Source organism: Corvus cornix, chromosome Z (genome assembly GCF_000738735.6).
Source record: "Corvus cornix cornix isolate S_Up_H32 chromosome Z, ASM73873v5, whole genome shotgun sequence".
Lineage (NCBI taxonomy): Eukaryota > Metazoa > Chordata > Aves > Passeriformes > Corvidae > Corvus > Corvus cornix.
Window position 1 is genome coordinate 52,697,597 of NC_046357.1, and position 16,936 is coordinate 52,714,532.

General features: G+C 38.5%; 1 protein-coding gene across 3 annotated transcripts in view; it reads left to right on the forward strand.

Annotated features, from left to right (window-relative positions):
- Positions 1-16,936, forward strand: part of PCSK5 (proprotein convertase subtilisin/kexin type 5) — a 225,985-nt gene that overhangs the window by 36,405 nt on the left and 172,644 nt on the right. For all 3 annotated transcript variants that reach the window (XM_039566779.1, XM_039566778.1, XM_039566777.1), the window contains exon 3: positions 9,689-9,802. In XM_039566779.1, the coding sequence (XP_039422713.1) occupies positions 9,689-9,802 (114 nt within the window). The remainder of the gene's footprint in view (positions 1-9,688; positions 9,803-16,936) is intronic.

Sequence of the window (16,936 nt, forward strand, 5' to 3'; positions counted from 1 at the left end):
TGAAATGCCAAGGAACTAGGGAAATGGGGTGCTGTAAAGTATGCCACTCATACTTCCATAAAGTGTAAAATTCAACAAAAATCTAATACTAAAGCTTAGTACAAGCACTTTGGCTCAATTCTGAATTTTAAATACTACTTCTAAGTATATGCTATAAGCAGGGTCGGCTTGAAAAAAAAAAATTGTCCTTATGATTAAGGATAGACAGGCACAATCAAATAAAACCAAACGGGATCGAGTTTTCCTGTGGTTTAATGTACTCTGATCAGAAAACTGCTTAATTTGATATTTAGTATATGCTCTGTGACTGAATTTTTCCATGGCAGACTTATGTGAAAAATTTCCTTAAAAAATTAAGCAAAAGTTCTGGAAATAGGCTGAGTTATTTGTGGTACTTTCTTATGTTCTATTAAGAGGGTTTTGGTCAGTGAAGAGACTGCTCAGAAGATGTATTTACTTTAGTAAGTCCAGTATACCACTGATGGATATTACATACCACTTAATTATGGAATACTTTTACTGTCTTACTAATTCTCAGTGGATTTTCTAAATGGCAGTTGAAACCATGGCAAACTCTTGACTGAATCAACACTTTTGGAATTACACTGGTGTTTTTGACATTTGAATTTAACCCTGTGGGAGAGATTTGTCTTCCAAAGATGTCATTAAATGAATTAAGGCCATCTTAAATTAGCACTTGCAGATGTCACAAGGACTTAAATGATTTATGACATGAGTTGAAGGACTGACCTAAGGAAAGAAAAAGATCACGTCAGAAATTTCTACAGTTTTTTTTAATATTCATAATAATTGCTACAGTAATTCAAACATGAAATCCAAGATAGTTCAGCTGCCAGATGTTAGATTCCAAAGCTAATGAAGTTTAGAAAGCTTAAAGTTTTATCCTCTAGTGAGCACTGGGTCAGCCTTTTGGTTTATTAAGAACATGCAATTTTAGGCCTAAGTTAGATGGAGTTGCAACATACAAGTTTACATTCGGAGTGATATTAACACTAATCCTCCCGGTACATTGAAATTCAAGATGATTACATTGTCCCAAGACTAGGTATTTCTAGATACTAACATTGTAATCAATGGTGTAAGCAGAGCTTTAGATACTGTACCAAGCAGACCTGTCAATTAGAGGCCTCTTAAAATTGTGTTCAAAATTGTGAGCTTTTAGCCCTTGAGTTGTTACAATGTGAGGTGTGTGACCTGTGGCTAAAACTTATAAACTACCTTGTATAAACATAGAAGTTGCTTTTGAGCTTGTGCTGTAGACTTTTCCTCACTGTTCTAAGGCTGAGTTATTTTGGAAACTGAACCAGAACATCTGAGTTGGTTAGGCCATTTCAGACCTGAGGAAGGGAAAAATTCCCAACTGCTTTAGATGCTTGCTCTTTGCGTATGACAGCTGGGGCTGGTGCTGCTGGAAGCCACTGGCCAGGAGCCCAGGCTCCCTGAAACTTGTTCTCAGCTCTCCCACAAAACTGCTGTGTGATTTCAATCCTGTAATTTTGAGCTGCTTTGTGGTCAGCTGTGGTACAACACTCAAGAAGGGAGGAGGTTGGGCAGTGGCTGTAGCCATGTTCATTTATCAGTTACTACAGCTGTACCTATGAATAGAAAACCTGTCAAGACTTCCCCAAGGAGAGAAATTGTGGGTCCTTTTGCCTTTGATTGTTCCCTGGTTTTCCAGTCATCCATGAATCCTGGCCAGCAACAGATATGCTGAGCTTTTCCAGAATTTCAGTGTGATGCTTTTGCCCTTCCCAGCAGCTCTGGCTGCTATTAAACTGCCTCGGGACATAGCCTGTCTTCCTTCATCACTAGCCAGGCTGTTCCCTTTTCTGTTCACAATTTATTCCTCTACAGCCTTGTTCCTAAATGAAGAAGACTTTTTTGCCACAGTTTTAGGCTGGTATGTATGGGTTTATGTGAAGAGCTTGTAGCTCTAGGGGTGGGAAGGCTGCAAGGGAAAGGCGAAGGACATTTCAGTTACATTAAAATGCTTAGCTGTGAATTCTTGTACCTCATGGATGTGGAAGTATGGTTATACTGCTACAGTTGATCACAAATATATAGCAAAGCAGATAGAAACCACTTAAGTCATATCAGGACTGACTGGCTTTTCTGTGGCTATGAGGTGGAAAAATGTGCAATGGATTTTAGCTTTGGTCCATGGGAAACACTGCAGTAGTTTGGCCTGCTGTTGTGCAAGATATATTTCTTTGGGCTTAAGTGGTAATTTCAAGGATTATCTGCTGTCTTTTCTCCTCTGCTTTTCTGGTTTCTGTTCAGTCTGTATTAACACCTGTTTCTTCTTTTATGTTACTTTTTTTTCAGAATCTGTAGCATAATTATGACAACTGCTTTGATTGTGGATTGTCATTGACCTTGCTGAAGAAGCACTTTCTCAGTCAGCAAGAATGCATCACATAGCACTGCTGGAGTCATTCACTTTTTATCCAACTTTAAGCCCCTGCATTTGTGAAATGGTATCTGCAATAATTTTCCATGATCTTGACCTATGTCAACATCTACTTTACCAACTGTCTTCATCTATTTTTATGGTGAAAACTGGCTGTTGCTTTTGTGAGTCAAAGAATAATAGGTTAAGAAAATAGCTAGGATTTTAATTATGGTCCAAAAAATGACGCAAAATTCTTCTTAAGATGAGTAGTCCAGTTTTTGGGGGTCTCTCTTTTGTGACTGCACATAGATAGCAGTAGGTGTGTCAACAGTCTTTATCACTTCTCCTGCATTCCTGAGTAATGGCTCGGGCCTCAGTTGTTCACTAACCTGGATATGGCCTTTGGATATTGATATGTCCTCCTACACACTTTAACCCTAAATCATTGACCTTTTGGTTTCATTACAAAGTGAAATGCAAAAACAGAATGTTGTCAAATTATACACTTAAGTAGAGCGGGTATTACAGAAAACTTCATGACAGGACAACTAAAGTACTTACTGGATTTGTTAGAAACATGGAATCATAGAATTGTTAGGGTTGGAAAGGACATTAAAGATCATCTCATTCCAACTCTCCTGCCACAGGCAGGGACACTTTCCACTAGACCAGGCTGCTCAAAGCCCCATCCAACATGGCCTTGAGCACTTCCACGGATGGGGTTATCCACAGCTTCTCTGGGCAACATGTTCAGTGTCTCACCACCCTCAGAGTAAAGAACATTCACCTTACCTAATATCTAATCTAAACCTACTCTCTTTCTGTTTACAACCATTACCCCTCATCCTATCACTACACTCCCTGATAAAGAGACCTTCCTCATCCTTCCTGTAGGCCTCCTTCAAGAACAGGAAGGTTGCTGTAAGGTCTCCCCAAAGACCTTCTCTAGGCTAAACAATCCAAACAGTCTCAGCTCTTCCTCATAGCAGAGGTTCTTCAGCCACCTGATCATCTTCATGGCCCTCCTTTGCCTGTCTCATGCTGGGCACCCCAGAGCTGGATGCAACACTCTAGAGAGTGAGGTAGAGGAAAAGTGTCTCTTGATACAGCCCAGCATACAGTTCGCTTTTTGGGATGTGAATGCACATTGCTGGGTCTTGTTCAGTTTCTCATCCAACCATATGTCTTAAGTCCTTCTCTGCAGAGCTGCTCTCAATCCACTCATTAAACCTGTATTGAGGTTTAGTATTACCCCAGCCCAGGTGCAGGACCTTACACTTGTCTTGTTGACCTCCATGTGATTCACATGGGCCCGTGTCTCAAGTCTGTCAATCTCCCTCTGGATGGCATCCCTTCCCACTAAAATAGGAACTGTTAGAGCAATTTTTCTCCTACGGCCTATTCTGGGACAGCACAGTCTCATATTCTGTCTCTGAGAGTGCCATCCTCACTTCTGTTCTTTTGTAGCAGGGTCTTTCAGAACTCATATATACATGAGTTGAGGGTCTTTAGGCAAATAAAGAATGAAGTGTAACATATGCAGCATGAGACCATCCTAGCTGGGAGGGAGGATGCTGGCCCAGAGCAATCTGTCTGTAGACAAATTCCAAGTAAGAGTGCTGCATTGCTGTTCATGGCCTGTTTTCCATATGATAAGGTAGCCCCCTTTTGCTGATCTGTTCTCTGGGTGTTACCTTCCATGTCCCCTTTCTAGGTTTTCTCTCTCTTTTTATCTTTAATCTGCAGTGTTCCTGTGGCACCTGCTCTCTTGTTATGTTAGAAGGAATTTCCAATTTCTTCTTACAGGTGTAGGACAGATGGAAGTGAATGAGGCAGTACAAGGGTTACAGTTACAGTTTCAGTTAGGAGTGGCACCTTCAGGATCTCTTCTTCACAGACTCCAGACCCACACCTTCACATTTAATTTTGTCGTAAGTCACAGATTCTGGTATGAAATTTATAACTTACTTCAGAGTTAGAAATTTTTTTTACCCCAAGCATATTTTCCTCAAAATGGAAAGGATTACACCTTCAGCTTGCCTGTAACTTCTGCTATATAGTAATGGCATTTTCACATGTTAGCGTTGACACATTTTCAATAATTTTGAAATGTTTACTCCAGCAGACCCTCTCATGTATATTTGAAAAAATTCTCTTTCGCAACAGTGTTTGTATGTTAAAAACCATGCTGCTTTGATAAATTGGTGGGATTTTCTTCCAGTGTGTAATTTTTTTTTCCTTTATCAAACTTTTTATTTTCCCAGTTTATAACACTGGGTGAGGGAGATCTTACTGCAGCATACCTACATGGGGCTCCTTTCCCAAGAATTCTGTTGAATCAATGTGGCTGAAAATGGTAGAAAGTGGTTTTGATTCACACAGAGATAACATTTCATTTCAAATTGTAGCACTTAGAGAGAGAAAAAGTGCTTGAATTAGCTCAGAGCAGCTTTCATTGCCATAGCAGTATTTCATGCAGGTTTGTGAAGAAAAACTGCATCATGCACAGAACAATGCTGTGAGTCCTGAATTGAGGAGACTGAAAATTGTGAATTTTAAAAATAGCTTGGTCTTCAGTCTGGCTTGGCTTTGATTTCTAGACACTCATGGAATAGAACTTTTGAAGCTGAGGTCAATGGGAAAATGTCTTTTGTTACCCCTCAGTAAGTGTGAATTTATGGAAATGTTAAAATGAACTTCATTGTTTACACAGACTCACCTTTTCACAAGAAATGAGAATCTGTATAATTACTCCAGAAAGATTCTTTTTATACAAATGAGCTCCTTTAATACAGAATCAAACAAAACCAAAATATACCGGGCATTCTGCAGTAACTTGTGGATGAATACCCATAAAATACTCAAAGGTAGTATGTGTCACAATACTAAAATAACTTCCGAGTCTTGACCTTGTTTTCATCAATATAACCTAGTGATTGTACAGTGTAAACTATTCTATTTAAGTAGTAGTGGTATTTTCTGTAAACAAAATTGTATGCATTTACTTGTCAGATGAATAAATTGTCTTCTAGTGATGTTTTAAATTAAGTTCTAAAAGGTTGTATCAATATAAACTCAGAATAAAAACAATTAATCATCAGATGTCAACATTAGGAATTTGCTTAAAGTCTTCCAGGCAAAGCCATAAGTAAGACTGTGATCAGGCATGTCGGGATGTTTTAAGTTACTCTGTCTAGCATCCTGCATTGTCTCCCTTGTAGCAGTGCATGGTCACTGACTGAGTGGTCAGTTTGACTTCCCCTTTTCACTGATGTGGTTGTCTGTAGTGTACAACATGAGTCCTAATGTTTTATACCAGGTTTGTCTAGTCTGAAGAAAAGGAGACTGAGAAGCAACCTGATTGCCCTCTACAGCTCCCTGAGGAGGAGACAGAGAGAGGGAGGTGCTGATCTCTTCTTCCTGGTATACAGTGATGGGACATGTGAGAATAGTTCAGAGTTGCATATGGGGAAGTTCACACTGGACTTCAGGAAGCATTTTTTTACCGAGACGTTGGTCAAACAGATCAGTCTTCCTGGAGGGGTGGTTGATGCCCCAGGCCTGTCAGTGTTAAAGACACATTTGGACAAGGCCTTCAGTACTGTGCTTTAACTTTTGTTCATCCCTGAATTGGTCAGGCAGTTGGACTAGATGATCATTGTAGCTCCCTTACAACTGCAATATTCTATATGAGTCCACTCTATTCCATCTAGACACTTGCATTCCATCATTAAAGAGCTACCTGCACTATCTTCCCATATGCATATTTAGGCAAATGTGCCATTTACCCACGTCTGCATTTGTATGAAATTAAATGGCTCATTTACTTAGAGCAATTCAGTGCACACATAAAATTATCATTAAGTCTTGTGGGAAGACAAGAAGTTATGTTTCTTTTACTGGGTTTGAGTCTGATCATGCAAGCTGCAGAGCCCTTCTGCAAAATTTCTCTTTCGTATGTTTTCCCTAATTTTGCTAGGAGCTGAGGAAATAGGAATTATGGGCAACATCTAGCATGCCCTGCAACAGATAGTCTTTTGTGAAAAGGTGCTAGATAAGATACAAAAGAAAAATTTACCCGTATCTCACTAAAATATAACCACCTACTATACTGTAGGCTTGCAGATTAACTCAGTTGATATAAACTCTTGGACAAGTACATACATATACATATATTGAAAATTCTTTATGTGTCAAATTATATATGTTCCAATAAACTGGAAGTGTGCAGTTCTGCAGTGTTTATGATTGCTTGGACTGAATAAGTGATAATATTCTCCATAATATTATCTGAAATAAAGGAAATGGAGAAAAGAAATTAATTGGGCTTTTTTTTGAGGCAGCAATGTATGCATGCATTAGTCTCCACCAGTACTATGCTGCCTTTATATTTAAATCTTTTTATTGATCAGCAGATATTTGTACCTGAACAGGCAGTAATCAATGGAGACAACGTCACAGTGAACAAGTAAAGAGTTTGGCAAAGAGTTTGTCTAGCCAGGAAAACTCCTTTCATTTTATCCATGCAGAAATGGTATTAGGTTGCTGAAGTTCTGCTTAAATTTGTGCGTTGCACAGGCTCCAGGAATGTATTATACTTCTTTGGTTCTGTTAACAAAAGGAAGGTGTTTTCCAAAAATCCTCACAGTTGCTAGTTGTAGTTCCTATAGAAGCCTTGACACACAGGAGTCCCTAATGCCAGATTAGATGCCCTGGGTCTCTGATTTATGGCTCCTCTAGGCAATAGTAGTGTTGGTGAGTTCTTTCATTAATGTTCATGCGTCTGAACTAGAGGTAACAGTGGTAGAAGGTTTAATCCTCTTCTGCTGAGTCCGTCTCATTGGTTTGTTTTTGCGGACACTTTTGCAACACCGTCAGATCCTCACATTATGTTGGTGGTAGGCATGTTTAATTCCTCCCTGAAGACTCAAGATAGGAGTGAGTTACCAAGCATGGCATGTTGTGCTCTGTGTGCTTTTGGCCTGTGAAGTGTTGAAATTTGTTGACTTAAACAACTTTGTCAGCATGGTTAACACACTCAAGTGGTTAATCCCTTCAGCAAAGGGTGAGTCAAGATAACAGTAAATATTCTTGCATTATAGGAGCTTGAGACCCTCCACTCAGTTGAACATGTTTCTAGCACTGAGACCCAAATCTCGTTAGAAGACTTGGAAAGTGGATCTGTATAAGCCCTGAAAGCCATGGTTGCTTTTTCAGACCTGTTGAAGCTTTTTTGTTAATGACTGCTAAATAACAGTAATAGAAGAAGAAAGGCCCGTGGTCTGTGGCAGTCCAGGCAGGTGGGGAGTCAGAGACCAAACAGTACATAGGATGCCAATCTCTTGGTTTGTGATGTGTTGGGAGGTATGGGCTACCCACAAGAAAAGAAGCTTTGAAGAATAACAAGCTTCTGTTGTGAGGGTCTGGGAAAAAAAACATATATTAGCAGCAAAAGTCAGGAGAATAGGGTTCATTATTCAGTTAAAGACCAGTCTTTTCATGGAGGAGAGATTGTTGATCCCAGTTTAAAGCAGCCATTAGGCTTAGTTCTTACCAAAGTCTTTTGAGTTTCCTTTCTTTGACCTTTGCCCAGATATGCTTTGAGTGTCTTACAGGCCTCCAGACTTTGTTACACCAAAAGGCCTAAGACTGACTAGCCATCACTTCCTGCAGAGGACACCTGGATCCAGTCAGATCTGAAGGGAGCGGTTAGCTCTGGTCTTCTCATGAGGGATTTCAAACTGTAGTGGAAGAGGAGACAATAAGCAAGAGAGAAAGGTGCACTGTCAAATTTCTGTGTTCTCATAGAACCAGAAGGCAACTTATGATTGTTCCTAGAAGATTTAACAGAGAAATCGGTTTCAGTGTCGGCACTAGCTGATAGTCTGTGTTCTTAGACTGCATAATTTAGCCTCTAGAAGAATCCTTTTGATCCTGATGTTAGTTCTTGGGAAGGAGAAAATTTCGTTTCTTCTTTGTGAAAAAACCCATGATGCCTTGCCAGCCTCTATAAGGACTGTCTGAGGAATCCTCTCAGGAGAAATTCAGAGATGTCTTCCTGCATTTTTTTCTGACTAAGTAGAGGCCAGAGTGGTATGTCTGTCTAAGGATTTGAAGTGAATGCACAGGAGAGAGATTAGCCTGCGAAGGGAAAATATTAATACCATCTCTGACCAGTGACAAAGAAATATGTGAGCTGAAAGTAACTTCTTTGATATATTTGTATGTTTCTGTGCATACAGAGATATTCATAAAGAGCACAAATAAAAGGTGCAGAGCTGGCTGCTAGGAGAAGATGGCTGTTTTGCTTGGAGAGAGGTGAATTGAGTTTTTATAGTTATATGCCTTGAAACAATTCAGCAGAAGTATAAGCTGCTGGATGTGTGTAAATATAACATGGGATTTTTTTGTGGTTAGTTCATATTATTTACATTTATTGAAACTAACTCCCATTTAGAATAGCTAATGCAGAAATAGCTGCAGAGTCCTCTCTGCTCTGAGGTTGATGTCACTTTTGGTGTTGCCTTTCTTTGGACGTGTCATGAATCTTTGAAGAGGTGTCAGACAGACAAAAATAACTTTCAGAATTAGATTTTTAACCCTTATATTTCTTTTCTAGTTTCAAGCCCATTTTTGTGTTTGTTTTAATTAGAGCTGTTGCTCAGTATCCAACTCTTTCTCCCAGGGAAGTCCTTAATATGAAATGAAGTTTCAGAGTGCCTCGCTGAGAAGCTCTTGACAAAGAGTCACTTTACTTAAAATAAGGTGTAGTTTTGGGGTTTTATTCTCTCCAAGTGGTGAAGGTGATTTAGATACTGATCAAGCAAAACTTTTGAATGTATTTTTTAATGTTCTTGTTTTCCAGAACGGAAAGATAAAAATAAAAACAAACCCACCCTTTTAGAAATTCAGTTAAGTCTTCATTGTAATATGCTGTTATATTTTGTGTATGAGTTTTTATGAATTCAGAAGAAGAATAAGTCTGATAAAGAGAAATAGTAAAATAATAGTATTTAAAAGATGATGCCCAATGAAATACTTCTAGTAGGGTATTTAAGTAATTATTCAGGTAGATTTGTAACACTAGTTAAATTGAATGTATTCCTTAGTGAACAGTATGTCAAGGTGATTTGCACGATTTCTACTGCCAAAATGAACCCTCTAACATGAAATATGCCTTGGAGTATGGTAATGAGAAGGATCCCAAGTTTTCTCACATTTCTTGATAATCTCCACAGAACCGTAACACTTTCCGTATGTTTTTCTGGTTGGCAGGTGGAGTGGATACAACAGCAGGTGGTTAAAAGAAGGATAAAGAGGGATTATAAGCCTGGTGGTACCCAATCCACTTATTTCAATGATCCCAAGTGGCCAAGCATGTGGTACATGGTAAGTACATACAGGGTCACTGACCGTTTCATGCTAATGTTCCATTCTCCGGTTTGATATTTTGAAAAGGGGTGGAAGAATATGTTCAGAAAAAGCAAATTTGGACATTTTTATGTAGCTAATAAAGGTCTGTAAACTCCTTAGAAGTATTACAAAAAATTTGTGGTGAGCCCTGCAGTAGGAAGCATTTATTGATGCTTTCATTCATGAATTCTTCCTATTGCAAGATGTTTTGGGAATTACTTATTTGAGGATAAGCTTTCAGCAATGAGAATGGAAGGAACTTAGCCACAACTTGTGAGAACCCACTTGTATTTAATGCTTAATTCACTGTCCCCAACATAAATGTATTTTGTCCTGAAGCAGAAGGAGAAAGCCACCAAGACTGACAATTTAGTGTTATAATTACACTCTTTTTAATAAGTAACAATTTCATTGTTGAAATAAATGGATTGTTTATGCTATTTCCTGTCTGACAGAAGTTGTATTTTTTCCAAAAAAACCCTTTTTTTTTGACGTGGTAGTCACAGTTAAAGCCTGGAGTGAAACTTTGTACTCATGATGTTTTTAAAAATATCCTCATTTTTGCCAGGTGAAAATTTTAGAATTATGGAATGGTTTGGAACAAAGAGACCTTTAAAGGCCTTCTAGTCCAACCCACTGTTCAATGAGCAGGAAGATGCTTCAATTACATCAAGTTGCTTAGAGCCCCATTTGACCTGATCTTGAATGTTTCCAGGGATAGGGCACCTACCACATCTCTGGATAACCTGGTCCAGCATTTCACAACTCTCCTTGTAAACAATTTCTTCCTTATGTCTAACCTAAATCAACCCCCTTTTGCTTTAAAACCATTGCCCCTTGTCCTACAGCAACAGGTGCTGCTAAAAGTTTTGTCCCCATTTTTCTTAATGATGCCCCTCCAAATATTGAAAGGCTGCAGTAAGGTCTCCCTGGAGACTTCTCCAGGATAAACAACCGCAATTCTCTCAGTCTTTTCTCACAGGAGAGATGCTCTGATAATAGATGCTTGTAGCAGTTGCCTGTAATTCTATCAGAAAGGTAGCAGTCTCTATTTATGAACCAGTCATGTTGTCTAGCCACACTACCTTGCAGCTGTGCCGCAATTGCCAGTCTAACACAGAAAAGACCTTAGAGCATCAAGTAGACTTCACTGTTTGCTTTGTACAACTTTCAAAATTCCTCATTTCTGCTCCAGTGGAAGAAAATCCTCACTTTCAGACCCTCTGGGAAGGGACTGTTCTGGACTGATTGCATTTACATCCACTGATTAACTCCATGTATTTGCAACATCTTTGGTGGTAGTGGTTTGCTGTCATTTTGTTGAAAGACATCAATCAGTAAAGTATTAGTGACCATGGTATTTCATCAGAGAGATTAGCTAAAAATATGTGAATGGGGTGACTTCAGGACTGACTTGGGACATTACCAGTTATCCTCATATGACTGTGTTTGTTATTGTTTCCATAGCTGCTTTTGTTAATCTTTCTTAGCTTTGTAAGGTAAAGGGGAAAAAATGAGTTCAAGGTTGGTTAATGGTTTCAGTCATTGCTGTGCTGGAAGAGGTTTTTAGGTTGCTGGCATGTTGTTGAGAAAGTAATAAGAGTAATAAGAAATTACTCTTGAGTCATTTCTTGAGAAGGTAATAAGTAAACTGTCATATAGAGACTTGCATTTGGATTAATAAGTAACTTCTTTGTGGGCTAAGATTGATACCTTTGCCCACTGAACTGGCACAGTTTCTAACAAGGCCGTAAGTGCAGTTCAGATTTGTTGACAGAAGTAGTTTTAGTCAAAGACTTCGTCAGGCCATATCTGATTAATGTTTTTCCTCTCCAAGCTTTTCTTCACAAGTACCACTTTTCGTAATTTTAATTTTCTAGGCTAGAAATAATACATTTTTGTTTGTGTGATATCCATGGCAAGAAGTTACAAGAGAGAATCAGGCCTTCTTTCTCTTTTGAGCTATCACAGAGTTTAAAAGAAAGAAAAGGTGATTTTCTTCTGTTTTCCCTCCCTCAAAGCAAGGGAAGTTGGGAAAAACCCAAGTTCTTTAGCATAACTTCTGAATCCTGAGGCATCTGTGCTTAACAGTAAAATAACAGAATATTTTTGTAGACTAATTAGCATACGAAACTTTACCAATCCAACTGTTATTCAAAAGTGACCTACAGAATCAGGTCCAGTTTGCTCAGAATGAATGGATAGCAATGAAAAAAGGAAGTCCCTAGTTAACATCCTCTTCAAAATTTTGAGTCAGAAGAGAGCTATGTCCCGTACCCCATTCCCAGAGCTCAGCTACCTTTGTATCATCATGTTAAATCTAATAAGTTTCTTCTCTTCCACTGATGTTGACAAAATAACCTGTTAGCCAGTAATTGGATGAATTATATACAATCAGTTTGCTGATTTTGGCTGAAAGAGTTTGAAGTCAGCTGGTCTGTATTTTTTATTTTGCTTAATTTGAGCTAGCAGTAAATAGTGTCTTCAGAATGACTGAGGTGACTTTGTGCCTAATCAATTCCACTGTACCTGCTGGTTGTTCAAATGAGTTTCCTTATCTTGCCTGCATAGAAAAACTACAGAAAGCAAATATATTAATGTATATATACATATATCTTAAAATCAAGAGGAAGTAAATATAGTTTAAATAATAGAAATAAATGTGAAGCTGTGGTTAATATAACTAACTTCAGTAGATCAGTCAGAATATTGTTGTTGTTGACCATTTCTTTTTGTTCCCCACTTCAGGAAGAGCTTTGTAGTGGTAGGCTGAAACTGGAATCACACAGGCACAGAGGCACAGCTTTCTGCAGCTGTAATTTACCTCTGCTGTGATGATAGGCCCCATTGGATGGGTTTTTAAAAATTTTCTAAAAATAAGGAAAACAGATAAGCATAATGAAAACATTATTTAAAAAACAAAAAACTTCTGAAAACATACTTGAATAGAAATTGGTTAGCCTACTAAAACATACAACGCCTGGCTGTGCTGTTTCTCCAACTGGTTATGGGACCTAGTTCTGTGGGCTTTTCACAAAGCATTCCTGATTTCCAAAACTGGACTTGAAAGGATGAGCAGATCCACAAATACAAGGTGTTTTAGGGCATTCAAGGTGGAAGAGGATTATAGCAGTGCCATCAGGGCACAATAAAACCCTGTGACTGAGCCATAGTGGAAAAGAACATTTACCAATTACTTGGTGAATAATACTAAAGTAATTTCTTAGGTGAAACAGCTATATAATATTGCTGCACAATTATAGATACGGAGTGATGTACTGAGGTTTTTAGAAAGCTGTTGAGGATAAAAGATTTGCTGAGAAGCCTCATCAGTTAGTATTTATTGGTCATCAATCATCACACTTATTGGTATATTTGCACTGTAAGATTTCTGATATAGACAGGTGAAACATAATTTACACTGCAGAGAGCAATCCATGCAAGCTGGTGTGTACTAAATTACTTACATCTAGGGCTGGCTGCCTTGAGCTCTGATGCTGAAACCAAAACCCAGGAAAAATTGCTTACTTTTCCCTTTCAGTGAGGACTGTGAAGCAAGCATTGCTTTGAGCTTCAGTGAAGTGTCTGGTGAACCCAGCTTACTTCATTTGTTCAGAAAATTCCTCCAGTATGCTACATAGTGCTCTCCAGTTACAGCTGTGAGTTCCCAGGGGAGCTATATGAGCATTCACAGAGAGGGACAGACCCTTCTGCTCTGACACAGTATAGTTGCCTCTGGATGGCAGCCAGAATGGGACTAATAAACCTTTATCAGCAGTGAGTAGTGTGAGTTTCCTAAGGTCCTGTTGCCATGAAATAAGGTGGAGGTGACGAGTTAGACAGGTGAGTTGCTTCCCGTATGCCACTGAGAAGATCTGTAGGGAGTTAGCTTACCTTGTGCCTCTCCTCCCAGCTCAAGCAAGCGGCAGAGCAGACAAAAAGCTTTTACATCCCTGACCTCGCCATTAATGAGGTCATCTGTGGTGAGTGGGACTGTGAAAGGAGACAGAGGGACAAAGGAAAGAGTGACAGGAGCCTGATGAGATGGGTTGGAAAGAGGCAAAGGGAGAAGGAGAGGTCGCAGTGGTTCTGAGTGCTGGCCCAGGTACAGGGAGGCAGAATTCAAGATAGAATTTCACCTGCCATATGCTAACACCACAGCAAATGAATACGTGTCACTCTCCTTTACGACCTCCTAAAAATTTGTTTGACAGCTAAGGAAAAACTTCATTCTCTTTTTATTGCCCTCCCAAGAACTGTTCTCTCCTTTCATTTGTACAGTGGAAGCCAAATTGTTGTTCTTTCTGAGGTGGCATGGCATGCTTGAAAGTGTTTTGCATATTTTGTAACTTGGTTTGGTTGTTGCATGCACTTTCATATTTTTGGGTTTTATTCCATGAGAAGCTCAAGCTTTTGGTGTCCTACAAATTTAAGAAGTTGATCTGTGACTTAACTTCAGCAGAAGTGCTGCTAGGAAGAACCACTCTGCCTGTCCAAACATTACTGTGTGAATCTGCATGTGGAAACACATGTTTTGTTGTTCTCTGTGGACAAGGTAGAACAATAACATGAGGTCAAGTAATACACAATTTGACCTAAATTAATTTCCTTTTGGAAGACAACAGCATACTTTAAGTAATCAAAAGCCTATAGAAGTGGATTTATCCTTGCCTACGGAAAAGAGATCATTAATGAAGATAGTTTAGCAAGATTAGCAAATAGTTTGAAGACAGACTGACCAGATAGGGTTCTTGTTCTGTTCCTCTGGGACATTCAGTTCTGGCTTCTAGATAAGCATACCTGGAAGTGGCCTGAGAGCACAAAATGGAAGCCAGCACCATTTGGGAGTTGTGCCAGCATTTTCACTGAAGCAAGAAGCCATACTGAAATAATTTCCATGCTTGCTTTGGGAGAGCTTTACCTGTCTGTCAAAGATTTGGTAATAAATCATATAGCAAAAGCACACATCCCTCTGCCTACTTGCTACTGTGATTGTATCTTCAGAGGCAGAGTACCCACTTCTAGCTTTACAGAATTTATTTTAAATGGATTTTTTTTTTTCCTGGACAGCAACTGAGTCACATTAAGAAACTGTAGGTACTTGTCTGTATAATGTTCTTTGTGAAATATCATTTGTGTACAGTATTGTGTTTTCCTGCACTGCCTTTTTCTGAGTAGTTTTTTGCAGTTAGTAAGGAAATGATAATGCCTCAAAATCTTTGCTGAATTTCTAATGACATTTGATAAATATTTGCCTTTAGTTTTTGTATGTTGTACTGGGGCACATTTTGGTATATTTCAGTTTTTATCTTACATTGCACTTCTGCAGGAAAACCATTAATGTACATACAGAGGTACATAATTACCTGGAAGTACATTTTTCCTCTTTACAAAGGAGAAGGAATCATTGCTTTCTAAGAGCAGTTTTCAAGAGCAGCTGTTTAGTTAACTATCCACTTTTCAGATTTTTAAAAATCAAAATCAACTAATGTCAGAAAGCAAAACAATTTCTTATGCCATGCAATACTGAATACTCTGTTTATTTACTGAAAAAAAAAAGAGAGGTAATTTAATTAATAGAAAAAATACTGATTTGTTCCAAACACTCACTTTATGTCTTGTTTTGCTGTTGTTTGCATACTAAAATCGCAGATACTTCAGGAAACGTATTATATCTCTTAGATAAGGTATTATCTCTAGGAAATATATACTGGGAAATGTATTATATCTACTTAACTAATATTTTATACTTTTTTTCACCTCAAGAACACTGTGCATGCATCAGGAATGCCAAAATGACCAAAAGTACAGAGTCACAGTGCAGAATTGGTTCTGAGGCTTGCCTGTCTTGTGGTCTGATTGATAAGGAATGAACTAGTGTGACGTGTTCAGTTTGCCCTCATCAGAAGCATACTCATAACCTATGAGACTTTTAGGAATTTCTGATACAAACAGTTACTATATTACCTCCCAACCAGGAGGCAAAAATTCAGTGTTATGCGAGTGTAAGGCAATGTCCTAACCATTCAGTAAACAGGATAAAGGAGAGTCTGGATAATGCTTTTAGTCATATGATTTAGTTTCAGGTAACAGCACAAGACCTCAAGTCTCCTCAAGGAGAGGCAGGTAGAACTTCTTGGAAAATATTCCAATTCTGAGGTGTGGAGCAAATAAGGTAACATCTGTGCTTGCTCTTTTGCTGAGAAGATTATAAATTCTGCAGAACTGGCTGTTTCAAAATGAACTCATTTCCAGCTAACAGCAGAAAAACATGGTGGTCAGGGGGAGGAAGTGTGCAGGAGTAAAGAGCCTCAGATATCCCCGAGAGGTGGAAGTGTGAATTGTTTAAGGTATTAATACTACTTTTCCATACTTTCTTCTATAGGGATAGAGTTCACTAAATCATGAATAGTATGCCATTTAAGCATTTAATTTCCTGTCTTCATTGATTTTTATGTGAATTTCTAACAAACAAAGCAAGTTATTTTCAGTTTTGAAAACAGTTTGAAACTATATTAAACCCATGTAGTATAAGCACAGTGGCTTAATGAGAGGCATATATATGATAGACTAAACATGAAGTGTATGGCAGGGTTTTCCCTCTCCTGTGTCTTTTGGACAAGACAGTTTATTAATAAACACTAAGTTACTGCTTGGGAATAAAAAACTGCTGATTGGGTTTTATGAATACCAGCTCCTAGTCATACAATCGTATTTGGAGCCAGAAATCCCATTTAGGAAGAAAAAAAGAGAAGTTAAGCAAAGAAAAAGCATTTCTGAAGTTACAAAAAACTCTTCCATAGCCTGGTTTAAGTTTGAATCACTTTTTCTCATTATAAGTCTCCTGGTCTGGCTGAAAATAAGCTGTTGAGGAAAGTTTGTTAAATGTAAGCTTTCACATACAGAGTTTGGATGGGCTTTATATTATACCAGCTGCTGAAACGCTGAAATCCATATACCCTTTATTAACTAGGACCTCATCTACACATGAATTGGAATGCTGATAAAGAAATTAATATAACCTACTTAGAAAGTGTTACAGCTCTTACATCTTGGTAACGAGTCAGTCTGCTTACTTTCAGGAAACATGATGCTGAAAAAAAAATCTAA